We start from the raw sequence: 27,706 nt of genomic DNA, 5'->3' as shown, positions 1-27,706 counted from the left end.
AAAATACAGACTTCCGGTCCGGTATTGAAAAATTAAAAGCACGACAATAATTGATTTTATCAGTTGGGCTCTGTTACCAGTCACTTTGCAGAAAGAAATTGTAAAGATGCAATAAAATATGATGCTGTTAAAGTTTAGATTTAGTTTTACAAGTTAGATCACCCAAGCAAAGCAGACCACTGGCCATTGACCTCAGCACTTGTTTCAAACTGGAGTTGGTGACCCAGGACTGTACAGTGGCTGCCCAATGCTCCTAATAGTTAGGATGGATTAAATGTAGAGAACTCAACCTAATACTTTGGTTGGGTTGAGCCAGAGAACAAATTTCTCCATGGGAAACTTGGCTTAATCTAAAGTACGGTATAGACCATGGACTCCATATTCCTTCAGCAAAACTGCACCCCTTTAACGTGTGTGTTCAGAAGCCAAATTTTAGCTTCACTAGGTTGCATACAAGGTTCATGGAAGAAGCAAATTTGCCAAGGGTGACGCGAATAATGTGACAATTCACATAACTTTCTGTCTGAACACAACTTTAGAATTTTTTGTCACTTCATATTTTCTGTTGATTGTGCAATTATATTTTATTTTTATTCTGTCTGAAGTCATTTTACTTCCACTCAATCCTGTATAATCTGTGTAAAACTCCTAGAAGTCTGTTTTTAACTTATCACGCTTCTCCCAACCATCGTGCGGTATTTTGAAACTCTTCATCGGAAGTGATCATATAATGTCATCTATCATTGACAGCACATGACGACACGAACTTGTGTTGCAGTTCATCAATATGAACACTAGGGGGCAGTAAAATCCCCTGATTCTGTTTTGCTACAGTTTTGGGAGGAGAAGGCCATTTTCTTTTTTTCAGTGACTCTGGGGAAGTGGGTGAGATATTATATACCAAATTCAACACATCGAAAGTCGCTTTGAATATTCTTTTCAATGTGAAGAAAGCTGATTTACTTATTATTATTTGACAAATTTGATGTGTTGTAGTTCCTCACTATGACCACTGGATGGCAGTAATGCTTGTAGAAACTGTTAAAACATGAAACTCAGAGGGCTGCTCATGCATGGTTAGGGTACACTGTAATCGTCTACTTTATGTAGCTGGCAACTTATCGGTAACCTTTCTAACCAGGTTTACATTATTTATACTGTTCAAATGTAATCAGTGCCACAAGTGCTAGTGCTAGTTTAGCTCTTTGTGCTCAAAACTTGCTTCTGATATGTTGAGTTTCCGCGTTCGTGCCGTCGCTCCGAGGACGCATGACGCAGACGTGCTCGTGTGTGTGTGTGTGTGTGTGTGTGTTTGGGGGGGTTGTGTATCTGTGTTGTTGTTGTTGTTGTGTTGTAGTCCTTGGGCGCTCACTGGTACTGCGAATCATGTGAGTCTGGCGACGCCGTGATTTGACTTTTCCCAGCAGCTTCCGGTCCGTCAGACCGCCCGGAGGTCGCTCTGAAGCTTAGTGCCTCTGCTGTTCTTGTTGCTCCGTTTTTCAGACGATGAGGCTTACTTTCCCTCTCTCCTTTCCTCTCTCCTTAATGTTACTCTTTGGACTCACTGAATATCATATTTTGTGGATTTTCTGTATGTTTACATCTCAAAGGGTAGGTATCAGTCAGGAAAAAGGAGTGATTTATTACAAAAACTATCAAGACAGAAGAAAAATAAGAGAAAAGAGTCAAATCCATGGACGGGCTATTCGAGGTGGAAATATAAACCTCTCTTTACTTCTGATGAACTTTTCGTTTAAGCCAACTTCATTTGAAACGTGTATTTTACAGAAAATAACCGTAAAGAGAAACTTTAAAGCACTTTCAGAGTGTTTCCGGGCGCCCTGGAGAGACAGGTAACATGTTGAGACAGACAGGTAGTTTTTAGGACCAGGGACAGCGCCACGACTGTCCAGACAGGAGTGCTGCTGCTGCTGCCACCTGCTGCTTACGGCGGGTACTGCATCACATGTTGGCCACCGTTTTATCAGCACCGGCCAAGTAAGATGCTGTGGGAAGGCACCACTCGCTGCTTTAATGAGCATATCCATCTTTTACCATTACTTTGGAGACACAGTGATAGGTGTCTGATTTTCTGATTTTCTGCTGCTCTTCTTCTTGTTCTCCAATTTACTACTTAAGTTTCCTCAATAGTGTATTGACTCACCAGTGTCTTCAGATGTTGTTAAGATGAGCTGGATTTGTTTGTCTTTGTTTGTGTGTGTTTGGCCATGTATTACCCATCTTGTGGGGACATTAAGGTTACACAGTCACATTGTGGGGACTCACCTTCCTTATGGGGACAAAACACAGCACAAGCGTTGTTTTTCTATCTTATTTTGAAAAGCGGACATAGTGACGTGTCCATCGCGCTAACTTCACAAGTGCGATACAATTTCTTAAATTGTGACGTATGCGTGATGCTGTGGTGTAGTTAAGTTGTCATAGCATCTCTTCAGGTAAGACTTTCTGACCCAACGCTCTTGTTTTTGGAAAGTGATAAATCTGATAGAATAAAGTTAACTCTCCATGACAGCTCGCTCTGGACTGTGTCAATGCATTTGGGGTAAAAGTGAGAATACGCGTGCACTCAAAATTTCGAGGCGGCTGGTTTGACCACGGATTTGCGATTTGCCTTGACCGCAGGGGAGCAGAGAGGTGATAATGTGGTAACACAGCTTCAGGTCTGGCAGAAGGGTTCTTGCCGCGATAGTTTTGTTTTGAAAGGTCGATACCGCGTCGAAACATCAGTGCGTCTAACTTTACAGTTGTTTCCTCAGGGCTTTTCCGGTTGCACAGGTTTAAAAGCAACTGATTTTCTGTCTTCACGTCGCCCTGTCAGTTTCTGCACTTGGACACTTTCGACTCGACTCTTTCATACTTTTATGACAACCTCTCGTTGAACGAGGTCTGAAGGATCATCTTTGTACAAATTACGATGCGTTTGTGACGGTGAAGACGGCAGAAAGTGGAAAAAAAAACAACGAAAAACGGAAGCGGCTAGTTATGATTTGACCAGCTGACAGGTGAGGAGGCATTTTAATAATTGGGACATTACCCTCGTGGATATTTGTTTACTTTTTAACTGCGGGACAAGTTGAAGTAGCTTATACATTTAACAGAAATAGATTAAGCTAATTAAGTGGGTGTCAGCTTTAGCTACTCGACGTTAGCTAACATTAGCCGGTGGTTCTTATCTCCAGTCCCCTCAGCTGACAGTCAGACGTGTAACACTGTTAGCTAACGACGTCAGCCGACGCTCACCCCCCATAAACTGCTCGTGTTCCTTTAATGGGACATTTAATCTGAGGTTTAACAGCGGACTGCAGTTAATTTTCCATTTGGCTTTTGGCACTTTGCTGTAGGATTAGAAATTGTTCTTCCGAAGTGCGTGAACAGTTAATAATCCGACAAAAGTTAGCGAAGGACGTGAAAAGCAAAATGTAGGAGGAGGAAGGGTAGCTTTAGTTTCAGAATTATGACAATATCTCAGATTAAACCAGTTCAAGATTTCACATCAAACCAGAAATTTCACTCCCTTAATGACATCATAATCATTACTACAAGGGGTGTTCCTGGGTTTTGATGTGCTGTAATGCAGCACTGTGTGTCTGCATGATGCATGAACAGGGCCATGTCAAGATGAGGATGGACAGCAGACACTAAGCTTGTGAGATTTAGGCCCTGCAGTCACAGACACAGGACAAACTGAGTCTCCTCTCAAGGCTTTAGCTTTCAAAGGAATAATGTTAGACTACAGAATAAAGCTTTTGTGGTTTAAATGTTCGTGTTGTGTCTTATAGGTGGGAGTAGTACATGTGAGCGCTCTACAATGTGGACAGATAAGCAAAGAGGAATCAGAGTTTCTCAGGAGGAGCTGCTCTGCAAGAACGCCTGTGGGTATTATGGAAACCCTGCATGGCAGGGCTTCTGCTCCAAGTGCTGGAGAGAGAGAGCACGTCAAGCTGGAGCCCAGAGACAAGACGCAAGGTAAACACAATCATTCAAAGGAGCATTTGGATCTTTAGGGGATAGTTTTAATTGTTTGAGGTTGTATGAGGTGCTTATCCATAATCAGGGTGTCGCCTAAAGCAGATGGGGGTCAGCAATGCCCCCAGTTTGCAGAAGCAGCAGGAGTACTGGTGTAGGAAGGCAGGAAGGCGGGGGAAGCAGCAACATCTATTTTAGTCACCTAAAATAAGTCAGCGCATGCTATATTTAGAATAGTTTCACTGCTTTGCCTTTTCCTCAGACAGCCCTTTCTGATGAGGAACTTAGGCCGGTAATATCTCTGCAGCCGCAGTCCAAACCAGACTCCTTTGACAAAAACCATAATTTTACCTTGCAGAACACAGGAGTTGCTGGTCTACCACTGCCTGGAGTGGTTAGTTTATGTTATTGTGTGAGGTTAGTTCAGATATCCCTTTTTGTCAGCGGTAATAACGGTGGTATCATATCAACATAGTGGTGTCAGTACACACACTGTTATACATATTAATGAGAAAATAAAATTACAGTAATTACTGAATGCTTTAATTTATGAAGTTAATATTTATACTAATTGTATATGTAAGGGTTACTACTTTGACACTGAAATAAATGTTATATCTATAATATATTAAATAACCATTAATTGGCTCACAAGCATAAATGCTTCGTTAATATAGCCGTCCTCTCACTATCAACTTCAATTTAAGTGCTTTTGGTTTAATCTGGGTTTAGGTTTGGATGTTAAACGTTGTCATTCCTTGTAGGCCGAGTAATGATGGAACTCCTCTCACCTTCTCCAAATTTGAGGAGAAGAAAAACACAGAGAAAGGTCGTCGAATTAACACCATGAGGAGACTCTTCTGGGGCAGCCCTTCGCCTCCAAAACGTCAAGGTGGTACAGTTCAGTGTTTTCAGCTCCATGAATCAAAAAAGTATCTGTAAAATGTTTGGTTGTGTAGCCTAAGGATCGAAAGTGCAAAGTTGTTGATCAGAGGCGTCAAAAACCCTTAAATGTCGAAAAGCCTTATTCACGACACAAGACAGAGGACTCGTAAGTGCAAGAAAAACAAAAGCAGAATAGAAATGCAACCTGTCTGTGTCTTGAATTGCACACTGCTGCTAATTATGCGTCTCATGATTTTTCAAAGTCGATTGAGGTCAAAGCAAATCTTTGATTTACTGACCTGTTGGGTGATCTGTTTGCTATTAGCTATGTATCAAGAGTACATTGTTTTCATTGAATTGTTGCTTCAACACTGAGGTCCTCACTCTCAGTCTCATGAATTATAAACATTAGTTGGAAAAAGAGCTTTTTTCCCCCAAATTTTCTCTGTGCTGTAAAGCAATTTAGCAATGCTGCTTCAAGACAGCAGTGTAGTTTGCATTATTTTGCAAGCTTGATTACAAACAAGGTGTTTTACTTCCAGGCTTAAAAATACATGCTCCCAAGAAGTGTGTTGATATTTCAGAATTGAATTGTGTGTGGTTATAAGTGCTTGAATGTAAGTGTTTGCTGCTCTCTAATGTTAGCTAATGAGTTATCAATTATGTTATTTTGCCTTGAAATATGGCCCGATGTCCCTCAGGTTAACATCCACTTTTTATCTCTCTAGACTCTCCTGAAGGCTATACAAATGTGTTGAAAGCCTACCAGAGCCTTAAGCCCGGGGACTTTACAACCTTCCTAAAGACACTTCGGAGCCCTTCCTCCCAGCGTTTGCAGTCCCGATGTACAGCTTTCCTTAACACAATGGAGGCTTACCATGTAATTATCTGTTTTAACATTTAATATTACACTTCTTATAACTTCCCTTTGGTATGTCAGAGCTGTCGTGGTCATAGACTCTCATCGTCTTTGCAGGATCTGCCGGTACAGAAGCAGTCAGATCTTGTGCAAGATTTCTACCAGTCTTTTGCTGAATATTTTAGCAGTGAGTACAGATCAGTTCAACACTTCTTGGACTGTTTATTCTGAAAAACATGCCAACATTAAATGGCTTTTGATTGTTTATTCTTGTTTTCAGGTTTACCTGAGGCTCAGGTCACTCAGATAATGGAGCATGTGGAGAAGTTAATAATGACACGGTTGCACAAATGGGTTTTCTGCCACGACAGCTGTGATGACGAACAGAAGGACCTGGCTCTCCAGAGAAGGATACGGTAACTCTTATATACCAGTTGCACGTGTTGTATTTGATCAAAACCTCTAACCTAAAGCCCTGTTTGACACTGCCGTTCTTACTTTGCAGCTCCTTAAACTGGGTTACTCCGCAGATGCTGAGCGTACCTTTTCCTGATAAACAGACGGCCGTCTCAGGCGACCCCTTTCTGCCTGCTATAACAGGTGATTCACAACTTCAGTACTAAAAGGAATAGTTTGTCATTTTAGGAAACATGCTTATTCGTCTTCTGGAAGAGAGTTAAATGAGAGAATCAATATTACTCCCATGTCTTTTCTCTTAAGTAAAAGGCTGCATAACCCAACGTAAAACTGCAGTGACAGCTTTACATGAGGTTTAAACAAACACAATACAGCATGTTAAGTGGGCTGAGTTGCTGGCAGGCAGATATTGTTAACTTTGCAAAGCTAACTGACTGCTAGCTCTAGTCTTATATTTAATGAACAGACACGACAGTGGTTTTGATCTTCTTATGTAACTGTCGGTAACAAAGCAAACGTGTATGTCCCAGAATGTGGACAGAACTACTCCTCTTAAGTTCGTCTTCTGACATTGATTAAACCCCTAAAACTCATACTCACACATACACTACACCTGTCATTGGTCCTCTGCAGTTCCAAGGTGGAAATACTCAGGCATCACGTTGACTGCTTATTTCGCTCATGATATGGCTTGTAGCTTATACAAAACAGCATTTTTACATGTTAACAAAGTTAAAAACTTGATTTTAATTGAAGGGGGTCTTTAAGCTCCCATATTCTGTAAACACCTCTAAAAAGTCTTTACTAAAAGCCAGACGTTGCCATTTTGTTCTCTTCTTTTTAACAGCCATAATAGAGATGGATGCCAAACGAGCACCTCAGGACAAACTTGCATGTGTGTCCAAATGCAGTCAGCATGTCTTTGAAGCGCTCTCCACCTCAAACAGCGAGCCCGCTAACGCTGATGACTTCCTGTCAGGCCTAATTTACGTGGTGCTGAAGGCCAATCCGCCTCGCCTACATTCCAACATGCAATATGTGATTCGTTTTGGTCTCCCGCATAGTCTGATGGCAGGAGAGAGCGGCTACTATTTCACAAATTTGGTAAGTTTATTAGCGGCTAGCGTACGCCACAGGATCCTGTGGTCACTTCAACACTCACAACTTTGTCCATGTCCCCTGTTTCAGTCTTGTGCGGTGGCCTTCATTGAAAAACTGGATGGACCAGCACTCAACCTCAGTCCAGAAGAGTTTGAGGGCTACATGCTGCGTCAGCATGCTCCCTCTGTAGGAGAGAAGAGGCGACAGGTTGCCAGTGACACACAGCACCTGTTAGAAGAGCTAAAAGGCAGGCAGGAGAAGCTGGACCAAGGGGTGGATGCTCTCAACGTGGAGCTAAATAAATGGGTCCAAGCAGTTCATTCACAACTGGATGAGGCAACAACCCAGTTTGCTCTGGTCCAGAAGGAGATAACTGCTCAGACTGAGCTGTCACAGGTTTTTTCATCCTCATCTCATGCTGCATCACTGCAAGGGGATGACAATGACCAGTCAGTGCTGGTGCTCACGGAGCTACATGCAGGTCCAAAAGATACAGACTGTTAGCTTTATTAACAATAACACCTAATCTGGTACTTGACTCTTTTTAATCATCAGCACTAACCTGTGGAGGCTGCAAAACAAACAGATTTTTATTCTAAAGCCACATTTGCACAAGTTCCAACCGCGTTAAACTGGGATTTGTTAGCCAGTTGAACATGAAGGAAAATGTCCTGAAGGAAACGTTTTGCATTCAGTACCAGAGTACACACAGGTTTTTAAATGATTTTGTTAAAAAAAGGATTTGCACTAGTATCCGGTTTCAGGATGAAGGCCATTAAAAGTACACTTATAGTAACATATGTGATTGAAATTAATATCTAAGCACTCAGGGTACACAGCACTTAGGGATCACCTTACAACTACACTTTAAGAGTGCTTATTTAATATTCACATTTTCTAATAGTTTATACCAATGTGCCTATATGTAGACCACTGTGAAATTAAGAAATATGCTACAGGTGGAAATGTTAGATGGCCGTTGTAAACCACTACAGGTCAGAGGGTGTGTTAAGTTAAAGCTGTGTTTTTCAGACTTGTACAACTGTTTTCAACATGCTGCCTTCACTGTCTGTACAAAGATGAAATTTTAGTGCAAAACAATAATACATTTTACCCTCTGCGCTAGTGTGCAAGAAGTACACGTCGTTTACAACTGTTGTAAAGTGTCTGAAGAAATTAAAGGGGTTATGTTATGATCAATGATTGTATCCAATATTCTATTAAAGTTATGTGATTTGAAATTGTGTGTTTTTTTGTGTTTTACAAGTATTTATTGTCAACAAGAAATGTTTTGTCATCACAAAAAAGTAAAACCGTAATTATTACCAAAAAAAAATAGTTAAACTTAATTATAAGAACTTTATCCTGACCATACTCTTTTACTCTGAACATATTATGTATTAATAATGTACTTAACTGAATGTGTGTGTGAATGTGACAAAAGCAGATATCACTCAAGTCAGTGAAGTTTGTCACTGTCACAGTCATGTAATGCACAGTAAAATGTACCTAATATTGACGAGATATCAACTCAATAACATTAACATTAGCTGTCAGATTTTTACTACATTTCTTTGGTGGCTAGACGACAGCACGTTTATTTATTTTGTTCATCGACCAGTTGGGAGCAATAAAGTGCGTACACTGCTATAAATCTACCAGAAAAAAAGACAAAGAAGAAGAAGTGCCTCCTGTACGTAACAGAAAATGCTGCGTCACAGAATTCGGCGGAAATAGCGTCGTTGTGGTTGGACCCCGGATGTACGTTCAGCAGAGCAGCCATGAAGATGACAGGGGAAAACAGTTCAGGAGAGTCGGAAATAACAATGGAAGATGTAAAAAACCTTATCAAGAAGAAAGATGAAATTGAAGAGCAGATAAAAGCGTATTACGATGTTTTGGAGGACGTAAGTTTGTCAGATAATCAGCTGGACGTACATCTAGCGCAAAGCTAACCCAAGGCCACAGGAGTAAACTGTGAATCAAGTTAAAGTTACCTAACGTGCAGTTCTTTTTTCACGTTTACAGCAAGGCGTCGGAGTTGAGGGACCCTTGGTTGACGAAGAGGGCTACCCCCGAGCAGATGTTAATTTATACCAGATCAGGACAGCAAGGCACAATATTTCATGTGAGCAGCCGCGTGTGTGTTGTTGACATTTGGGTAACTTCGCCTGTAAACTGGTTCATGTGAAGCAACACAACTTCCAGTAGCCCACCTGTTAGCATGAAGTGAGAATCTGTTCCAGTCATTCAGCTAATGGACTTGAGATTCTGTTAAAGTAACGCCAAGTAGTTAGTCAGTGTATAATGTATAAGTAATTGCAGACAACGCCTCAACTATCATTTCCAAACAACACTCTCATTCTTGTTGTCTAGCCATGTAGGGATGAACTCATGCTACTGTCACCAGAACCAGTACCTGATATTTTCCCACATGATCTGCTTTACGTGACACCAAAATTGCACCAAAATGTATTGATACATTGCAGCTCTGTATCAATACATTCCTCCATTTCTAAATAAAACTCCCAAATCTTTCGCATCATCAAGTCATTCAAAGGTATGCTTTGATCGCGTCTTTCAGGCCTGCAGAACGATCACAAGGCCATCATGGTGGAGATAGAAGAAGCCCTTCACAAGCTGCATGCTCGAGAGAAAGCCAAGCGGGAACAGGATGAGGCACAAGCCCAGGGGGAGGCGATGGAGCAGCAGGTCACTCTTCCTCCTCCCTTTGCACGGGTGGATGCTGTGACACAAGGCTCACCTGCCTGCGGAGCTGTGAGTAATGTGATCTCCACTCTTGTATATGACAGTTGTTTTCAGATAAACCGTCACAATTGCTTGAAGTTAAGACACGATAAGAAGCTGTTTTTTGTTCCTGTTATAATGGTAATAGGATGTTTCTCTCCAAAGGGGCTCAGAGTTGGTGATGAAGTAATTGAGTTTGGTTCTGTGAACACGCAGAACTTTCAGAACCTCCAGAATATCGCGTCTGTGGTTCAGCACAGTGAAGGGGTAAGATACTGACATAATGTACAGCTGCTTTCCTGGTTGAGCAATACAATAGATTTTATTGTTTATCATTTGGCACCATAATTATGTCATGATAATAGTATTGTTTTGTAAATTAGATTTGACTTCCTTTTAATTGAACTTTGTTAGATTTAATAGAAGTCAGTGTTTGTCATATCCATTCATTCATTCATTCATTCATCATGATTGTAGTCGTCACGTTGTGTCATTTTCTTATTGGCCAACAATAGGTAACAATGTCATGTCCTTTTACAGAAACCATTACGTGTCACAGTCATCCGGGATGGCCAGAAAGCTCAGATGAGCCTGACTCCACAGCGGTGGTCAGGCAGAGGTCTGCTGGGGTGAGTGCTACAGAAATAATCCGTCATGTATTTGACACAGATTTATCATTTGAGCGTCTTGTGGAGTAGCTGATAGTTAGAAGCAAAGAAAGCCATGAAACCCAGAGGAACAAAGCAGCTGAAAAGCTTCCAGTAAGCCAAGCAAATCTGTGTCTCTTAGTATCCTTAAGGTCATTCATTCATGATTCGTAATTCAAATAGCTGTCTGTTGGTATTAGCAGGTATAAAGTGGTTCACGTCAGTCACGAGCCGGTCCTTGTTCTCTTCCTCAGATGCAACATTGTTCCAATCCATCGATGATCACTATGATGTACAGGATTTCAATTGTGAAACCCTTTCCTCCACCTGATACCCCTGGATGGTTTCAAACAGACTTCAGACATTCTGCAGACGTTTCCATCTGTTTGTATTTTCACCATCTCACTCAGAAATAGTTCTGTTTCCTTCCTACAAGGGCCGTCTTCAGAATAGGATATATGAAAAAGTGTCACATTGACTTTACTGAATCATAGCTGAACTGAGGTTTCCTCTTAAGGAGTTTGGATTCATTCAGCAAATGTCATAGCATTTGGCTTTTTTCATTAATGTCTAACTACTGTGCAAGTGGTAATTTTGGTCTATGAAGCTGTGGAGCAGCTGTTGAAATATCTTGCAGTGATCTGAAGTGATGAAAAGACACTGAAAAGCAAAGACTGGAGACTTTGGAGAATAATTGACTTTGCTACTATCATTAATAAAGGCTTATTTTCAACTTTAAAGAAAGAGACGACCCATCTAACGCTATGCAAGAGCAACAGCAATTCTTGGTGAGGTGATTTGATTTGAAGCTTTATCAAAATATTTTTCCAATATGTAATTAAAGATTTTTGTTTTGAGTGAACTTGAAAGATTTTCTTGAACTTTACACCTTCATCGGTTTGAAAGCTGAACAATTCACTGAACTCACCAAGTAAAATATTTCCTCAACACATCATAATGATCGAGTCTGCTGGGTCCGAACAGGTAAATCCACATTATAACGAGAATGGAAAAAAAATGTGACAAACATTTTTTATTATACAAAAACATCACAAAAATACCACGTCAAATCTTTTTCAAAACATTTAACTTTAAGTCATCTTTTGAGTTTAGCCTCCGTGTACATGTAAAGACAGTCAATGTTGTCTTTGTGTTTGACGTCACCGAAGCTTGTTAGAAATCTGGAGCAAACAAAACCGCATAACCAGGATATCAAAGAAACTAAATTCACTACATTTGCTTGAGTTTCTTCTTCTTGGGCTTGACCATCTGTGGTAGCTGGATTTTGAAGGCCGTCCTAAAAAACAAAAAGATTTTAGATAATAATGCTGACAAAGCGAAGAAGAAATCACAATGCATACTTTCAGGTGAGTGTTCAGAGGAAATGTGTTCTGCATTTAAAGATCTCTGCTTCAAGAATACTGCAGGATAACAAAAAAAAAGGCTCACTCGCAAGTTGTGCAGATGGGGCTGAAGTTGCAGAATACTTGAAGAGAAGACAAGAGAAAGTGTCACCATGTTTTACCAGAACAATAAAGACTGTTTCTCTTAACTGGGAATCACTTACTTGATAAACAGACCGAGCACACGTATCCGATCTCAATGAGGTTGCGATGGCAGAAACAGGCGGCTCTGTAGTCCACATGCGCAGGCGGAGGCAGCACCAGCTGTGAACGCTGCTCAGAGTCAGGCAGGAACACCCACTGTTCAGAAAACACCATCATCAACACAAAGCAGCCCTTTCTACAGGACGATGGGATAAATGAGACGCGCAGATGTGTGGAAATGTGTAAAGCGCTCTCACCAAAAGGTATTGTGCCAGGGCAAGCTTCTGAGGGATCCTGAGGTACAGTCCTCCAGTTATATCGCAGGCCTACAAAACAAACATCTGAAGGTCAAAAAACTGAGTATAAACAGGCAGTTTATGAACAGTAAAAACATCTGACATACCAGATGCTGATGGTTTTCATACACTGAAAAACATCAGCATTTGTCTTAATTATTCTACAAACTTAATATCAACGCATGACTCGTTTGGTATTCTCAGGTTCAGCTTGTGGATGGTACTTGCTAACATGATACAAGTTGTAGTGCTGTAACATTGCAGCACTGTCAACGCCCGAACAGAGCTGGAAAAATGTACCTGCTGAAGGAGACCGGAGTCGGAGTCCAACACACAGGCGTCGATCAGGATGTTCTGTTTTAAAATACAAATTACTTTTAATATATGTACACAGAAGTCACGAGAACAAGACTGAAAACACAAGCAAATCAGTGGTTTTACCTGCTTCTGGGCGGCAAAAATTACATTCATGAAGTTCATGTACTGCAGGGCACAGTCCTCAGCTGCTTTTATCACCTGTCCAGTGAAATGCAGAGGCTGTGTTCAAAATCATGTTAAATAAACAGAAGCAGTCATTAAATGAGGCCATTCCAGGCTTACCAATATTCTCGATTTCATCTCCTGTCCAACTGAAATGGAAAATGCAACATGAATAACATTAATGAGTATCAAAAGGAAAAGCAGTGCCCGTTGGAGAGCATTATTCAGCTAAAGGATAAAAACATTTAATTACCTTCCAGCTCTTTTGAGACCCTGTGAATATCTGAGCAATAAAAGATGAAGGAAAACAGTTTGGCCAAGTCGCAGCCACACAGTTCAGCGTACAGGAGGAAAATTATACAGAATAATCCAATCCCATCCATGTCAGTGTCTCTCAGTGTTCAGATATGTAAAAATTAGATACCTTCATTGCGTGCATCCCAGGTTAGTGGTATCAACACATTTCTGACCTGATGAAAGGACCTCTGTTGCCTCAGCCACAACCTTTGTTGTAGCTGTCAATTAAAATGATATGCTGTTATTTCGGTGCAAGTGTGTGTGTCAGTTTTGACTGAAAGGATACAGCAGAGAGCTTTGGCAAGAGATCCAGCCAACAAAGTATCAGTTGAATTTCCCCTCACTTCAGCTGTGATCACATAAGATACATAAGAATTTTAACACGTCACCGACATTGTACAGCGTCATTAAACACATGAAAATAAAGCTGTAAATACAAAACATTGATAATATTATTCGTTGACCTTACCCACACCAAAACAGACTTGTACTCACTTTTTGACATAACATCCCTGATCTCTTCAGCAATGAGGTTATTGGCGACTGACAGGAGTTCATATTTTCCATCCCCGCTGGAGGATGCATCATCTCCACCGCTGTCCCCGCCTCTCCAGCTCTTACTGGGATACAGGAAGTGACTGAAATAAAGTAAGTGGGAGAGATGTGCATGTAAGCCCTGACTGGCTATTTTTTGTAAGGGTCACCAGGCAAAACCAGACAACATTAGTGTATCTAATAAGCTCTTGATCTGTTTTATAGTGCAAAATGTAGAGTATTACTGCATTTCTTTTAAAAGTAGCTAAAATAAATATAGTGGAGTAAAACAGACATTCCCCTCTGAGCTGCTGTGGAACAGAAGTATAATGAAGCACAACATGGAAATACTCAAGTCAAGTACTTTGAAATACAGCACTTCAGTAAACGAACTTGAGTTACTTTTCACCACTGGCTGTGTAAAGTTACCTGTCTTGGCAGTGGCTCGCGATGACAGCCAGCTTGTTTGTCCTGTTCATGGCCATGTGGGAGTTCCCTATCACCATGACCGCGTCCAGACACTTGGACAGGGTGAACTGGACGGATACAGGAGGGCAGTGAGCGTCGTTTAGCTTAAACCACGTTTAAAAACTACACGGTCTGAAAAGCATTCATAGGCAAATAATAGAGGTAATAACACTACCTCGGGCTCACGCTGAGCTTGCTGCCCCCACCATATCGGATTTACATCCACGACGATGACAAGCAGATTGACTTCATCCTCTGAAGAAAATACGGAAACAATTTTACATAATGCAGCTCCTCTCGAAAAACAGAAGACATGCAAACTGAAAAAAAAAACAAAAAAAAAAACCTTTTGTTATCTGTATCAGTCCGGCTAAGTAAAACATACCTGATGCCATGACGGCAAGATACTTGAAACGAAGAGACCACAAAGTGATGTGTGTTGTTATGCTGGAGCTTTATCTTCTGTTAGCTCCCATCTTTGGTCTGAAACTTTGCACAATGTCCACAAAATTGACTGTTTTAATCCTGGATATTCTGACAGAGTGTATATAGAAGTAGACAATATGAAATTTATGAAAATACAGCCAGTTCTGCTGCTTCTGTTACACACACATCAACCATACTGAAGCTTATGACGTCATCAGGCTGCGACTCGCGACTTGTTCGCAGTATTGTTTTTCAGGGCGGCCACGATGCGCTGCTGCCACCTAGCGTCTATTATGACGTAGTGTAACTTCACTGGAAAGCCCATACCCAATCATTCTAAACCACACAGGTGCTTTCATGTACTTTACTTGATTAACAGAAGAAGCATTCAAAATCTCACGTAAGTAAAAGTAAATATTTGTAAATTTGTAATATGAAAATTTGCAGCAAGGTGCAATAAAATCTGATCAGATCATCTGTCCAACAGGACAATCTTGAAGTCTTTATTTTGTATTGTTCATGACCTCTGAAGAATTTTGCTGTGTGCATTCCTGTAAATGACACAGCGGATTCATAATAATATTGCTCATATCATTTGCCGTGACAATGGGACACACAAATAATCAGGCATCATTGCTACCAAAAATAAAAAGATTATTTTATTATAAACGGCAATGTTCCGTAGCAGTCCCAGTTCTGTCAACCAAAAAAACCCACAAAAACAAAACCGGGTGTTACAATAAAATAGAATGATTTCATAAATGTCCTGATCAATGTCTGCAGCAATGCCCTGTTGTCTGATTGTGCTAGAAGAGTACAAGCAAAGTTTTACAGTGTGTATGTAAACAGAATGAAACTGAAAATTTCTCTGGATGTTCAACTGAAGCAGACAACACACAATGAATTGACACACATCCAGCAAGCACTGTTTACATGTCCTATATTCATCTTATACTGAAAGCATTCTTAACCTTTCTTCAGATATTTCCTCCTTTGTCTTAGATTGACTCAGAAATCTTCCAGGCTTATCAGCTCTCACACTCATTAACAGTTGATATGCTTCCCAGTGAAAGACAACATCCAAAATCATCAATCAATCAAACAACTTGTTTTTAAGATCCTTGAGTGTATGGCAACTTCCTGGGCTTGGGTTATTGTTGGGCCTTGAGCAAGACAGTCCTGTATCTCTCAGTTTGGTAGGCATCTGATGCGATAGTCTCGCTCGACTCATTCAGTGTTACATATACATCCCCATTGACCTCAGTGACCTTGTGAATCCTCTGTTTGACACCCTTGGAGCGCCAGCGTGTTCTCAGGGGCTTGGCTGTGGGATTGTCCACAGCTTGGTAAAGCCCCTCCCCTTCTGCCAGTGTGATCTTGTACTTGTGCCACGGACACACGATGCACAGCAGCCCATTAAACTCCTGATGTTGACACAGCATGAAGGTGATCAGAGAGACAAGATAGTAGCAGCTGTAGTGGCAAGAAAACTTCATAAAAAACATCAGCTATTGTATACACAGGAGCTCTGCAAGGGACTGACAAAATATGGTTACAAACATTGGATTCATTCATGACTATTTCACAACAATATTCAGAGAAAACTGTACACAACTCACCTCAATGTCTCCATACTGTAATGCACCACCTGAGTCTGTTGGTGGAAAGATGAGTGTCAATATAAACAGCATGCGCACAGTCGAAAATCATACTTAAAAAATATGAGGATGACGAACGTAAACATCTTTCTAAATGTTTCAACGGGGAAAAAAACTAAAGATGAGGACAGGCTTGACAATCTTAGCTTTGTGCATAACATCAACACAAACTAAGAGCTTACGGTAGCAGCGCATGTCCATTGCATGAAGCTGCCCCTGGTGGTACAGGACCAGCACATCTCTGCATCCATTCACCAGCTTGGTCACGCGCCCAGCCTTGACAATGTCCTCCTTCTTCCCGATGAAGTGGGAGGAAGGGGGAGGTGAGGAGGAGGAAGAGGGGGGGCTGGAAGAGGAAGACGAGGAGGGCTGAGAATTCTCCTCCTCAGACATGTTGATCACTTCTCATGGGAGGTTTCCTGGTATGAATAAGGATATAGTTTAAGAGTTAGGAAAACAGATATAAAGTACAGAATGTTCGCCTTCCTGAGGGAGGCTGCAACACAATTCACGTGAAAACTGTATGGCACAGGTTTTGTAGTTGTCCAAACAAGTCTCCTTTTCCCCACCTTGATTAAGTTTCACCCCTAACTGATCATGATTTTCTGTTTCTGTCGATGAACCAGGCTAAGCTGCAGACCTGTCAATCCGAACTGGTGATACACTGATGAAGAGAGTATACTTGATGAGCAGAAGATGCTTGATGCTGCTGCAAGATGTTCAAATGTTTTGTTTTGTTTTGTTTTTTAATTCTTAAAATGGATGCTCCTCTTTCATTCAGTTCATACACGTTTATAACGATCTTGCCATTCAAAACATTAAATTAACCCACCTGTTGTGTCGCCAGTTCACCTCGTGAGGTCGTTTGCCGCGGACTCTCTCCCACGGGACGGCTCTGGTAGTCTGACAACTGGTCGGTGATGATGCTAATTTGGCTTCATGTCCTGGGCGGAACATCAGATTTTATCTTGCTAAAATCACACACGAATGTTCTCGTGCTTTATCTGCGTAAAGCAGCCCGGCTGTATTTAATTGGACATGTTAAAATTAAAAAATGAAAACCAAACTTCGTTATCGTCTCAAGAAAGCCATGGGACTGGTAGCTTTGACGAAGACCCACTGTTGTGTGTTACGTCTAATGATGTCCCCCATGAAACACGGGCTGATGAACGAGATTCCGTGGCCTCCTTCCCTCTTATGGATTAAAGGTTGTTTCTTCACATTCTTTAACTAAAGTGCAAACAGAGCGTGTACCAAGTATACACAAAGTGTACATGTTTGTATTCGCTGTTGAGGTATATAATACAAAGTATAAAGGATTATTGCAGAGACTTAAGACCTGTAGTTAGGCTAAATAGGCAAAGGAATTCAATAAATTAATAAATGTCAGCGTAATTAGGAAAATAAATAATACGTTTATTATATTATTATTTATATACATATTTCTATGAGCACTAGATATCTTTACATTGTGTTTACGAGTGTTTTTATATATTTTAGCCATGCTCTATGCAGTATACTAGCTACAATTGCTCATCTACTACTACTACTACTACTACTACTACTACTACTACTAACACTAATAATAATAATAATAATAATAATAATAATAATAATAATAATAATAAATTAAGATGAGAAGTCTGTTTCTCAGCTCTGGTGGGGCAAACGTCTCAGAGGTGTAGTCTGGGAAGGCTTTTTGTCTTAGCAGGGTTGCTGGTGGGCATTAAGCCCTGTGAGGGATTATCTCTCTCTTTCATGCTGAACTGGGCGTAATTCGACCTGCTGTCTTACTGTCTTTCTTTACATCTCATAAAATTCCTTATAATTTCTGCTGCCTGTGGGTCTACTCGTGTTCACCCACGGCGGGAAAACAAAGCGCCCTCCCCGAACCGTTTTCGTCGTTATGGAGACCCGCTTTGTGTACGGAAATAGTGATACTACTCAAGATAACAACTTTCTGAAAAATTAATGCATTTTGCCACTTCAGTTTGCTCGTTCAGATAAATCGTCGTGTTCACTCATTTGTCGTCAAGAGCGAATCAGGTAAGTTTTCTGTTTTATTCCTGCCGTTTGAAGAGACCTTACAGCATTACAGAGAGTCATCCATAGATTAAAAAAACTATCTGCTTAGCTGATGCACCCAATTATTCAAAATAATGTATGATGTTTCTTCTGATTTTTCATGCTAAAGTCGCATTTTTCTTTCTTTATTTTGAGGTGGGGGTTTGTTTTATCAGCAGACTTCCCTTCAGTGGACAGGTGCCTTTTTTTCTGCAGCTAAGTCAGCCATACATGTAATTTAAAATGCACCGCAGGTTGTCTTTGCAGAATTAACAATTGCTGACACTTCAATCTCAACATGCCTGTACTGTAAGGACTGTGGCTCAGCCTGGAGGAAATATAGACCTCTAGTGGGATGATGTGAACGAGTGTACTGCTTCATAAACACAACACTCTCACCTTATGCATGCATATGAAGAGGGTCTCATTCAAGTGCCATATGGCAGGACTATTGCAGCTGTCAGCCAATCTACCATGGAAGTCAGCTGCATGCCTGTGTCTGCTATATTTATCATATTTGCTGCGTTTCAGAAATGTATGACATGACTACGCTGTGCTGTCTCAGCTCTATCCTGACTGCAAGTGTCATATTTCAGCATCATACCAGCATCCTGTGCTTTGCTTGCCACCACAACAGGACAGTGTAGTGGTACAGTGACCGACTAGACCATTGGTCATCAGTCTCTGACGGAAATCACTTAGCGAAAGAATACAGCAAGGACGCGCTGACTTAGAAAAAGCAGTGTGGCTGCAGAAGGGAGCTTGTGTAGAGGCAAGTCAAGTTTGTAGTTGTTTCGACTCATTTTTTAGCCCATCATCGTAGAATTACTCTAGTTGTACAGTAATTTCTTGCATGCCTTTGCTTTGTGTGGTTAAGTGATGGAGAGATTAAAACGACATGTCTGCCACTCCCAGGGTAGGTGGAGTGAAGTAAAAGAAAAAGAGAGAGAAAAGGAAGCGGAGGACATGACACTTGGCTTGTTTGAGTGTCTGAGAGTGGTTGGGCTGCAGCGTCATTATGCCAGGTAAGCTCACTCACTCACACTACATCAAAACTCACGCTGTCCACTCCTCCTCTGACTGTCTGTCTCCCACTGTCTCCTGTCCTTCAGGTTTAACTCATTTGGTATTCGTCGTGTCGCCCACCTTTCAGGGCTGACCATGGAGGATTATCCTTTCCTTGGAATCTGCTCTATGAAGGACAGGACTCAACTCTTCCATCTCATCCAAGTGGTCAAAACTCTTGACCTGGAGAGCCTTGAATATGAAGACTGTGATGATTATGATTACAATACTGGTGGTGGTGATGAAGGCTATGCTGTAGCAGATAATAGCGTTACTTTTGATGGCTGTGGAGATCCTGATAAAGATGTATATGATGATAACGATGAGAAGGGTGCTGCTGTGAGTAAGCTTAATGCGGCCAGTTTTTCCAAACCATCACGTACTCGCAGACGGCTTGATTTCAGTTGTGAAACCATCGATCATCAACAAAAGCTATTTTCTGATCCGGTAGGCACTGTTCATGTCTACGCAAATCATAATAGAAATAATGAGCCACGCCAGGGCGAAGGATCAGACATACCTGTGCAGTGTGGGCTTGACACAGGAAGTGCTGTGGTATATGGATGCAAAGGGCACAACAACCAGAGGCCATATGTCAGTAGTCATCAATCTGATCATCACACAGGAGCAAACACCAAGCCAGACATCATGGAAGGAATGTCCATGGACAACTGTCACACCAGATTATCACCAAAGCGTGTCTCATCTCACAAACCAAAACCCAAGCCTGCAACAATGGCGTCAAAAAGATTTACCAACAAACCGGTTGGGCACAAAGATAGAAAAGGAATCTCTCAGAAGGAAAAACTCCATACACAAATAAGAAGTGACACGGCCTCTGATCACATGACTAAGCCAACACCTGTTTATGAATCAAAGGGAACAGCTGGCTACAACTACGGACTACCACTGAGTTCCCCTCCCACCCCAAACAAGAAGTGAGTCCCAGATGTTTGTATTGTCCTCACTGCTAGTTATATACTTGCAAATTAATATCTTAATGAGGACAGCTACAGTATGTTAATGAACATGAAAGACATAAAGTAATATAAAGCACCCAAATGGCTACAAAACTTGCATTGAGGCAGCATTTCCTATGCATACATAACCTTTTAGTAATTTGCATGCTTTTGTGATTTAAGTGTCTGAAATCATGAAGCTTGCATAAAGTTTGCATTTGAGAACTGTTTCCTTTGGACCTGATCATCCTGTTTTTTGATTGTCTGTGATTGGCGTGTGTGTTGCAGGCAGTCAGGGGGGCAGCGGATCAGTGTGTGTGTGAGAAAAAGACCTCTGACACGCACAGAGTGCAGGAGAGGAGAGGCAGATGTTGTGACAACTCTGAGAGGAGACAGTGTTATTGTCCACGAAAGCAAAGAGGCTGTGGATCTAACACAGTATATACTGCAGGTAGATATGATGTCCAGAGAGGAGACAATGACAAATCAGTGTTTTGTGACGTATCTCCACTGTAGGTATGATTAAAGATGCAAATGGAAGTGTCTCCAAATTAACATACTCATTATGTTAAAGTATTTTGTGATGAACTACTCAAATTCTATTGGAACTGGGTGTATTTGTACTTAAGGGTCAGCTTGTCAAATCAAGATGGTCTTGTCCTGCTTGTTTTGCTTATTTCATGCCTTGCCCCTTGCTCCTTTGTCCCTGCAGCACAGGTTCTACTTTGACCAGGTTTTTGGGGAAGAGACCTCCAACGATGAAGTGTATAGAAGAACAGCATATCCTCTGGTGCAGCACATGCTCAATGGGTAGGGTAGCACTGATGTATTGGTATTTATGGAGGCATGCATGTCGTCACTACTGTCTTTTCCATTGCATCAGTTTTGGGGCTTGTAGTCTCACTTGCCTGCATTTCTATGAATCAGTGCTCCTAACTATGAATATTGTGTAATGTGTATGTCAACAGAGGCAAGTCCACCTGCTTTGCATATGGCCAGACAGGTGCAGGGAAGACTCACACCATGCTGGGTTCATCTCCTGGGAGACCGGGGTTGTATGCACTAGCAGTCCAGGACATTTTTGCTCACCTGTCTGCCACAAACACACACTCACGCTTGCTGGTGTATGTCAGTTTCTTTGAAATCTACTGTGGTCAGCTGTATGACCTGTTGGACCACAGGAAAAGGTGTGTGTTTTGTTATATTGAAAGAATTTTTGAAGAGGAGATTGCACCAGATAAAAGATAAAAAGATGACTACATAGCAGCTGATCATAAACCAGATGCCATTAAATGATCAGTTGTGTATTTGTATTATGTAGCCACCAGTTAATGTACTTGGATATATTTAATTTGATAAACTATATATCATTTTTTAATTCCAGCTTCTGTCCTCAATGCCCCGGTTTTCCCGTCTAAACCTTGATTTTCTTCTTTCTGGATCTCTTCTCCCTTCTAATCTCTGTCTGTTTTTTTCCTCCTTCATCAGGTTATTTGCCAGGGAAGATGGACAGAAGGTGGTTCACATTGCTGGGCTGCGTGATGTCAGAGTGGACTCAGTCACCTCACTGCTGGAGGTTTCCCCCTTTCTTTAAAAATTGCCTCATGTCCATGCTGCAGTGTTCAGAGCTGCTGTTCTGATTAGCACTCCAAATTTTAGATCACATTAATATGAAAACTTTGATTCTAAAATCAGAGAGCTACCGTTTAAAAAAAGCAAAATAAAGCGTCATGGTTGACTCTTGGAATTGTGAGCAATCTTGCCAAATTCAAGACAGGACAGAATATTCTTTGTTCTTCAAAAATTTGATTACATTTCAACCGATATTTCACCAAATTACTTTGTGCCACGAAGGACTGAAGCCTTGCCTGTAATATCAAACTTCTTTCACTAAGTCCCTATTTGTTGTCACAAGAAACGCTCAATAGTACTTTTAGGTGCTTAAATATTCAGTGGAGTGCAATAAATACACAGTACATACTTTTAAAGTCCAGTATCAGTTCTATTTAATCTCTCTCAACATCATTTGAAATCTCAGTCTCTCTCTCTTGTCTCCCTCTTCCTATACTTTTTGTTGCACTTACAAAGGTGATTTCACAGGGTACTGAGGAGCGCACACAGGGGACGAGTGGAGTGAATCCACTCTCCTCTCGTTCCCATGCCTTGCTTCAGATTCAGCTCAGAGGTCCAAACCAGCAGATAGCTGGTAGGTGAGTGACAGTTTTGTCTTTTCCTCTTAAAACACTACCAGGGTTATTGTGTAGTCGATCAAAAAGGCTCAGTAGTAAAATGACTGAACCAAAAAGGTGTGTGTGCCTGTAGAATGTGGTTTGTGGACCTGGCAGGAAGTGAGAGGGCATCCGATTCCAAAGAACCAGACAGGCAGAGTCGTATGGAGGGAGCCGAGATCAACCAGAGTCTGCTGGCTGTGAGCTACACACACACACATGCTCACACACTCAGAGATCACACATAAAGTCAAAGACATTCGTGAAGGTATGGTTGGATATCACAAATTTTCTCATTTGTAAATGTGTTTTTTTCTTTCTTAGCTCAAAGAATGTATCCGGTCCCTTGATCAAGAGCAGTCGCACACACCTTTCAGACAAAGCAAACTTACTCTGGTACGAAGACTTTTGTAACTTGCTGATGTTCAGTGATTCTGTTGTGTGTGTTAGTGAGAAAAGTGTGCATAAATATCATGGCTTATTTTTGTGTCCAATTTTATCAATAGATTCCCCTCTGATTTTAACTACATTGTTCTCATTCTAGGTTTTGAAAGACTCATTTATCGGGGACTCAATGACATGCATGATAGCCAACATTTCACCTGGTCACTTAGCAGCTGAACACACACTTAATACTCTGAGATATGCCGATCGGTAAGTGTGTTAACAATGTGTGTGGGATGTGTAATATGGGATTTGAAACTTGTGTCAGGGGCTGTGAGGCTGTGATTGTGTTGTGATGTTACATTTATCTGATTTTTCACAGGGTGAAGGAGTTGAGGGGACAGGGTGGACAAAGAGGAGGAAGAAGAGACAAAACAATGCCCTCCCCCAAGCGTAATTTGTCCAACAGCAACAGTAGCAGTGGAGGCAGCAGTGTTGGTACCCGGGGAAAAAGTTCTCCTAAAAAGGCAAAATTAGGGAGACAAAGAGAGGCTTTTCACCCAACCACACTTACCTCAAGGTTGGCCGCAGGGGGCACAATTCTCTGCTCCACACCTAAAAACAGCAGACGGGAAGAGGAAAAAAATGCAAGAGCCAGAAATGTGATTGGACTTGAAGAAATTACACCAATCCGATGTTTACTGGAAATAGGTGATAAGACAGAGAGGAGGGAGAGAATAGGTGGGAGGGAAGTTAGAAGAAGAGAAAGATATGGAGGAGCTGACAGTGCAGGTCACCCAATTGGTTCCCAAAATATCAGGTCAGGCCTCATCTTGGGACAAGAAACAGATGAGCAGCTTCATGTGTCGGAGGTACAGAGGGAGTTGGGCTTCTACCACAGAGAAAAAGAGGACCAGCAAAGCACTTTGAAAGGCAGAAGAGATGGGGAAAGAAGATGGATAGAACCAAGAAGACGAGTGGAAAGCAGTAGAGACACATGTACTGAAGTAGAAAGGCTAAGGGAAAGACATTTACAAAAGACTGATGAAAGGGATGAGGAGCGGGAGAGGCATCTGAGACAGTACCATCAGCAGCTGCAACAGTTCATGCCCTCATCTGCTTCTTCATCTGACCATCTCTTCCCAGCGTCTACATGTCTGTCATTCTCTTCCTCTAATCGGGCATCTTTCTCATCCTCTGCCCCCCCATCTTCCTGTTCTTCTCTCCAACACTCTTCTCTTACTTATGATGGTTTGGAAGGGCTTTACAGAGCCAGGGTTATCAGAGGGCAGTTATCTTCCCTCCCCAGCGGAGAGGTTTGCTTGCAAACTGTAACCTCTCCAAGCCATAATAATAATAAGGATGAGGTTGGTCAAGGTGACTCGAGTGCTATTAGTGAAGATTGGATGGTATCTTTGAAAGGAACAGAGGCAGGATTTGGACAAGACAGTGGTAAAAGTGAGAAGAGGAGGTCACTGAAGGCGAGAGTTGAAGGAGAGGGAAGAGAAAGGAAGGAAGACTGGAGGCCAGCTGGGAAGGAAGGAGGAGGAGAGAGGAGGTGGGCCTGGGTGGCAACAGCACAGACAGAACAGACAGAAAGGATGACAGGTGCAAGAGCAGCTGATGTAAAGGCACAAGTGTTTTACGACTGCGATTCAGAAGTGGGTGAGGAAGGACTAGATGCCTCAGCTGTCCCAGCTGATGGTGTGTGGAGTACTGAGCAGCAAGAAGGACATGACGGATATGCTTTAGTGTCCACCCACAGCCACAGTGACAGCAGCAGCCTCTTTGACCACTCTCCTGTTGAGTCGCCCCATCAACGAGCTCCAGCAGAACAACCCCTCTCTCCAGCCTGTGAACATACCAACACACTCCTGACCCCTAATAAACTGAGTGATCTCTCCCTTGAATTAAAACATACCAGATGCACCTCAAACATCCTGCCTCCTCCAGTGCAAAATGCCCAACAGGGAGTGCCATCAAGCAGCCGTAGAGAGAAGGAACCGTGGTTTGCTGCTAATGCCAATAGAAGAGAATTTTCAAATGCTCAGTCGACCACTCTACCTCTCACTATTCCCATCATACAGAATGGGTGTAAAATACCTGCTGAGCCCCTTAACATAAAATCTGAAAACTCAGCTCACAGTCAGGTGCACAGCCATCCAGTCAAAGCCAAAATGTCTGTTTTATCTCAAGGAGAGGCTTCTACAGATTCTCTCAGCTACACCATGGACCCCCTCAGCATCTCCTTGCTTCAAGTGGACCAAGAGGTTGCCACAGCCTCATTTCTCCAAGGGGAAAAGAACAGCACCTCACCCCGTCTGCTTGAGAATGAAAGGGGAGAAGATAAGAGAAAGGAAGTGGAAAAAGAGTGTCTCACATGTGCAGAAGTGGCAGGGGAAGTTGTAGAGGATGAAGATGTAGAATTTCACCTGTCTCTTGTGGAGCTGCCACATGCAATGACCCGCTGCCCTCCCACCTCTGACACCATGACAGCCACTGATCACTCTCAGCGAGGAAAAGATGAGTGTTTGGCCACATACAAACATTGTGGGAAAGGTAAGTCTGAGTTCTGTCTTTGTGTACTAACTATTGCTTAAAATGGGTGTGTGAATATTTTTGTTTTATTTTGTCCAGGTATGGTGAAGCCTCCCGTCCCTGAGGTTATGCTGGTTTCTCTCCAGGATCAAGAGAACAATCAGAAACCCCAAACCACAAAAGCTATTGAAGTCCTGGACAACAAAGCCCCTGCATCCCCATTTAAACCATCTACATGGGCTTCCATGGGAACTTCTGTCATGCAGCTCATCTCATCTTCTGTCCAGCAGTCTGGGAGCACTGGCTCATCCAACTCACACGGTCTAATGACAAATGGTGCCACCCAAATACCATCAGAATATACACACCATGTGCATGACAAAATTGCTTTTTCCATTTCAACACCACAGTCAGAGGGTGCCCTGGGCCAGGTGAACACATTGCCAAAGCAGTGTCACACAGTACACTCAAACCATTCCAGCAACTCAAACATCTCACTTCAACCAAACAGTCCAACAGAATCAAACTGTGAGGAGAGCACCAGCAATCTGCAAAAGAAAAACTTAACCCATCTGTCAAGGCTGGAAGACTTGTATCATAGCCAGTGAGTATCAGAAATCTTAAAATTTTGTATACACAATCAGCCTAAATGAGTAAAACATCCCATTAATGTTTGATAGGCCTCTGCACAATGTAATGAGACACAACAACTAGTATTATTACAACTATAAGTAATGACACCTAACTCGTTAGTTACTCTAGTTACATGATAGTCCTACAGACATCATGCAAACCTCTTTGGTGACAGATTTAGACATTTGAGTAATTGCAACCCAGAGGTTAATAGTTTGAAAAAAATGTTTCTGTCTTTTTTTCTGATCCAATCCAACTTTAGGTGGCGTGTCGTGCGGGCCCATTGGGAGCAACTAGAAGAGATGGAAACTTTATGTCGTAAAGAGGGGGCACTTCTGTGCCAACAACCTGATATGGTCAGAATAATTCAAATGCAGATTTGTTAGCTTCTTACTTTTTGTACATCTTAAATTGAGTACACACTATTGTCTGTCCTCACTCTCTGTCTCTATCTTAACAGGCATTTGGGGAGTATGTCCACAAGCTGGGGGAGATCATGGAGAGAAAGGCTCGGTGTGTTCACAGCATGATAGCTCAGCTTCAGCCATATATGAAGACCAGTCATTGTAACCAACCACACAATCCAGGAGAGGATAATCATGATCAAATAACACGAATACACCAAAGTTAATAGGCACTTCTTTTCATTTTTAAATACAACCTACAGTTTATGAGTGCACTGAACACAGTGGGTCAATGTTAGTATGGCTTTAAGAGTTCACTGGGCATTGAAAAACAGAACTTGATATGTGTGACAATAGATGTGTTACATGGTGGTTCTTTGGGTGAGGGTGGGATGGGGGGGATTTGCCCATGGACACAATATATATACTGTATATATATGTGTGTATGTATGTGTATATCTATGTGTGTGTGTGTGTGTGTGTGTGTGTGTGTCTACACATGCAGATGTGGGGTTGTTGTTTTTCCATCATAGATGATGAATCAGCATCTGAATCAGCAACGATCCACAGTCTCCTGTATACATGCTGATTCAGATGCATGTTAAATTAATCTGTGGAAACTTTGATGACTGGTATTTAAAAAAGGAGTTATTCTGCTATTTATGTACAGTGTACTGTATGTTTTAACTAAATAATAATCCAGAAGGGTTGTACTTTTGCAAGCTCATCGTGGACCAATCTTGGGAGTTTCTCCTTGCATCAGACTAAAACTTGGCTAAAACTCTGCCACTGGAACTATAATATGCTGAACCAAAGACTTGCAATTAATATTTTGTTAACTTGGGCTCACATTGTCTACTGAGCTGTTTTTCACCAGTTGGCTTGGCAACTATTTTCTACTGTAACTTTTTTTCTGGTAAAAATTGTAAGATTTTTTAGTCTTCTATTAAAAGATTGTGACACTTCTAATGCAATGAGACTAGTGTAATTTCGATTTTGACTTGGTTGGTTGAAGCAGTTGGGTTTTTGAAAAACAGTGTTTAAGACTGAATTAAATTTACTTGATGACCAAATGGTGTTC

At 41.6% G+C, this 27,706-nt stretch overlaps 6 protein-coding genes across 6 annotated transcripts; 4 read left to right on the top strand and 2 right to left on the bottom strand.

The window, feature by feature from the left end:
* Window positions 1-2,775: 2,775 nt before the first annotated feature.
* LOC143321444 (rab5 GDP/GTP exchange factor-like) lies at window positions 2,776-8,487 on the top strand. The gene is made up of 9 exons (XM_076731792.1): window positions 2,776-3,023; window positions 3,801-3,987; window positions 4,752-4,879; window positions 5,601-5,752; window positions 5,849-5,918; window positions 6,012-6,147; window positions 6,237-6,331; window positions 6,996-7,252; window positions 7,337-8,487. Exons 2-9 carry the CDS (start codon window positions 3,830-3,832, stop codon window positions 7,751-7,753), a joined length of 1,413 nt encoding a protein of 470 aa, XP_076587907.1. The 5' UTR covers window positions 2,776-3,023; window positions 3,801-3,829; the 3' UTR covers window positions 7,754-8,487.
* Window positions 8,488-8,984: 497 nt separating this feature from the next.
* On the top strand, window positions 8,985-11,506 carry psmd9 (proteasome 26S subunit, non-ATPase 9). Its single transcript, XM_076731633.1, has 6 exons — window positions 8,985-9,156; window positions 9,278-9,377; window positions 9,834-10,027; window positions 10,163-10,264; window positions 10,538-10,626; window positions 10,899-11,506. The coding sequence occupies exons 1-6, from the start codon at window positions 9,031-9,033 to the stop codon at window positions 10,924-10,926; spliced, it is 639 nt and encodes a 212-aa protein (XP_076587748.1). The 5' UTR covers window positions 8,985-9,030; the 3' UTR covers window positions 10,927-11,506.
* Window positions 11,507-11,662: 156 nt separating this feature from the next.
* On the bottom strand, window positions 11,663-14,912 carry gtf2h3 (general transcription factor IIH, polypeptide 3). The gene is made up of 13 exons (XM_076731632.1): window positions 14,652-14,912; window positions 14,442-14,521; window positions 14,228-14,334; window positions 13,760-13,902; window positions 13,551-13,613; window positions 13,221-13,250; window positions 13,088-13,116; window positions 12,929-13,003; window positions 12,788-12,841; window positions 12,449-12,517; window positions 12,212-12,347; window positions 12,094-12,130; window positions 11,663-11,941 (listed from the first exon to the last, which is right to left on the bottom strand). The coding sequence occupies exons 1-13, from the start codon at window positions 14,659-14,661 to the stop codon at window positions 11,875-11,877; spliced, it is 900 nt and encodes a 299-aa protein (XP_076587747.1). The 5' UTR covers window positions 14,662-14,912; the 3' UTR covers window positions 11,663-11,874.
* Window positions 14,913-15,327: 415 nt separating this feature from the next.
* On the bottom strand, window positions 15,328-17,492 carry LOC143321026 (Rieske domain-containing protein-like). Its single transcript, XM_076731126.1, has 4 exons — window positions 17,183-17,492; window positions 16,533-16,769; window positions 16,312-16,346; window positions 15,328-16,116 (listed from the first exon to the last, which is right to left on the bottom strand). The coding sequence occupies exons 2-4, from the start codon at window positions 16,741-16,743 to the stop codon at window positions 15,844-15,846; spliced, it is 519 nt and encodes a 172-aa protein (XP_076587241.1). The 5' UTR covers window positions 16,744-16,769; window positions 17,183-17,492; the 3' UTR covers window positions 15,328-15,843.
* Window positions 17,493-19,360: 1,868 nt separating this feature from the next.
* LOC143320692 (kinesin-like protein KIF24) lies at window positions 19,361-24,928 on the top strand. The gene is made up of 12 exons (XM_076730547.1): window positions 19,361-19,439; window positions 19,527-20,417; window positions 20,727-20,889; window positions 21,151-21,248; window positions 21,407-21,625; window positions 21,927-22,014; window positions 22,527-22,648; window positions 22,761-22,866; window positions 22,991-23,062; window positions 23,211-23,320; window positions 23,433-24,715; window positions 24,816-24,928. Exons 1-12 carry the CDS (start codon window positions 19,381-19,383, stop codon window positions 24,926-24,928), a joined length of 3,324 nt encoding a protein of 1,107 aa, XP_076586662.1. The 5' UTR covers window positions 19,361-19,380.
* A 161-nt stretch (window positions 24,929-25,089) lies between these two features.
* LOC143321062 (uncharacterized) lies at window positions 25,090-26,937 on the top strand. Its single transcript, XM_076731178.1, has 4 exons — window positions 25,090-25,609; window positions 25,688-26,192; window positions 26,484-26,577; window positions 26,682-26,937. Exons 1-4 carry the CDS (start codon window positions 25,228-25,230, stop codon window positions 26,850-26,852), a joined length of 1,152 nt encoding a protein of 383 aa, XP_076587293.1. The 5' UTR covers window positions 25,090-25,227; the 3' UTR covers window positions 26,853-26,937.
* Window positions 26,938-27,706: the final 769 nt, after the last annotated feature.

The sequence above is a fragment of the Chaetodon auriga genome, chromosome 5, assembly GCF_051107435.1.
Source record: "Chaetodon auriga isolate fChaAug3 chromosome 5, fChaAug3.hap1, whole genome shotgun sequence".
Classification (NCBI taxonomy): domain Eukaryota; kingdom Metazoa; phylum Chordata; class Actinopteri; order Chaetodontiformes; family Chaetodontidae; genus Chaetodon; species Chaetodon auriga.
The sequence above is the reverse complement of the archived record's forward strand: the minus strand, read 5'-3'. Positions and strand labels throughout refer to the sequence as shown.

Coding starts and splice junctions, on each gene's coding strand:
- LOC143321444 (XM_076731792.1), top strand. CDS start 3,830: ATGTGGACAGATAAGCAAAGAGGAATCAGAGTTTCTCAGGAGGAGCTG. Junction 5,753..5,848: donor ACACAATGGAGGCTTACCAT/GTAATTATCTGT, acceptor TCGTCTTTGCAG/GATCTGCCGGTACAGAAGCA. Junction 6,148..6,236: donor GCTCTCCAGAGAAGGATACG/GTAACTCTTATA, acceptor CTTACTTTGCAG/CTCCTTAAACTGGGTTACTC.
- psmd9 (XM_076731633.1), top strand. CDS start 9,031: ATGAAGATGACAGGGGAAAACAGTTCAGGAGAGTCGGAAATAACAATG. Junction 9,157..9,277: donor ATTACGATGTTTTGGAGGAC/GTAAGTTTGTCA, acceptor TCACGTTTACAG/CAAGGCGTCGGAGTTGAGGG. Junction 10,028..10,162: donor GCTCACCTGCCTGCGGAGCT/GTGAGTAATGTG, acceptor TTCTCTCCAAAG/GGGCTCAGAGTTGGTGATGA.
- gtf2h3 (XM_076731632.1), bottom strand. Junction 13,614..13,759: donor CAGGGATGTTATGTCAAAAA/GTGAGTACAAGT, acceptor ATGTGATCACAG/CTGAAGTGAGGGGAAATTCA. Junction 11,942..12,093: donor CCCATCTGCACAACTTGCGA/GTGAGCCTTTTT, acceptor TTTGTTTTTTAG/GACGGCCTTCAAAATCCAGC.
- LOC143321026 (XM_076731126.1), bottom strand. CDS start 16,743: ATGTCTGAGGAGGAGAATTCTCAGCCCTCCTCGTCTTCCTCTTCCAGC. Junction 16,347..16,532: donor AATGGACATGCGCTGCTACC/GTAAGCTCTTAG, acceptor TTCCACCAACAG/ACTCAGGTGGTGCATTACAG. Junction 16,117..16,311: donor TACAGTATGGAGACATTGAG/GTGAGTTGTGTA, acceptor TGTCAACATCAG/GAGTTTAATGGGCTGCTGTG.
- LOC143320692 (XM_076730547.1), top strand. CDS start 19,381: ATGACACTTGGCTTGTTTGAGTGTCTGAGAGTGGTTGGGCTGCAGCGT. Junction 22,867..22,990: donor TCAACCAGAGTCTGCTGGCT/GTGAGCTACACA, acceptor TTTCTTTCTTAG/CTCAAAGAATGTATCCGGTC. Junction 23,063..23,210: donor GACAAAGCAAACTTACTCTG/GTACGAAGACTT, acceptor TTCTCATTCTAG/GTTTTGAAAGACTCATTTAT.
- LOC143321062 (XM_076731178.1), top strand. CDS start 25,228: ATGTCTGTTTTATCTCAAGGAGAGGCTTCTACAGATTCTCTCAGCTAC. Junction 26,193..26,483: donor GAAGACTTGTATCATAGCCA/GTGAGTATCAGA, acceptor ATCCAACTTTAG/GTGGCGTGTCGTGCGGGCCC. Junction 26,578..26,681: donor TGTGCCAACAACCTGATATG/GTCAGAATAATT, acceptor CTATCTTAACAG/GCATTTGGGGAGTATGTCCA.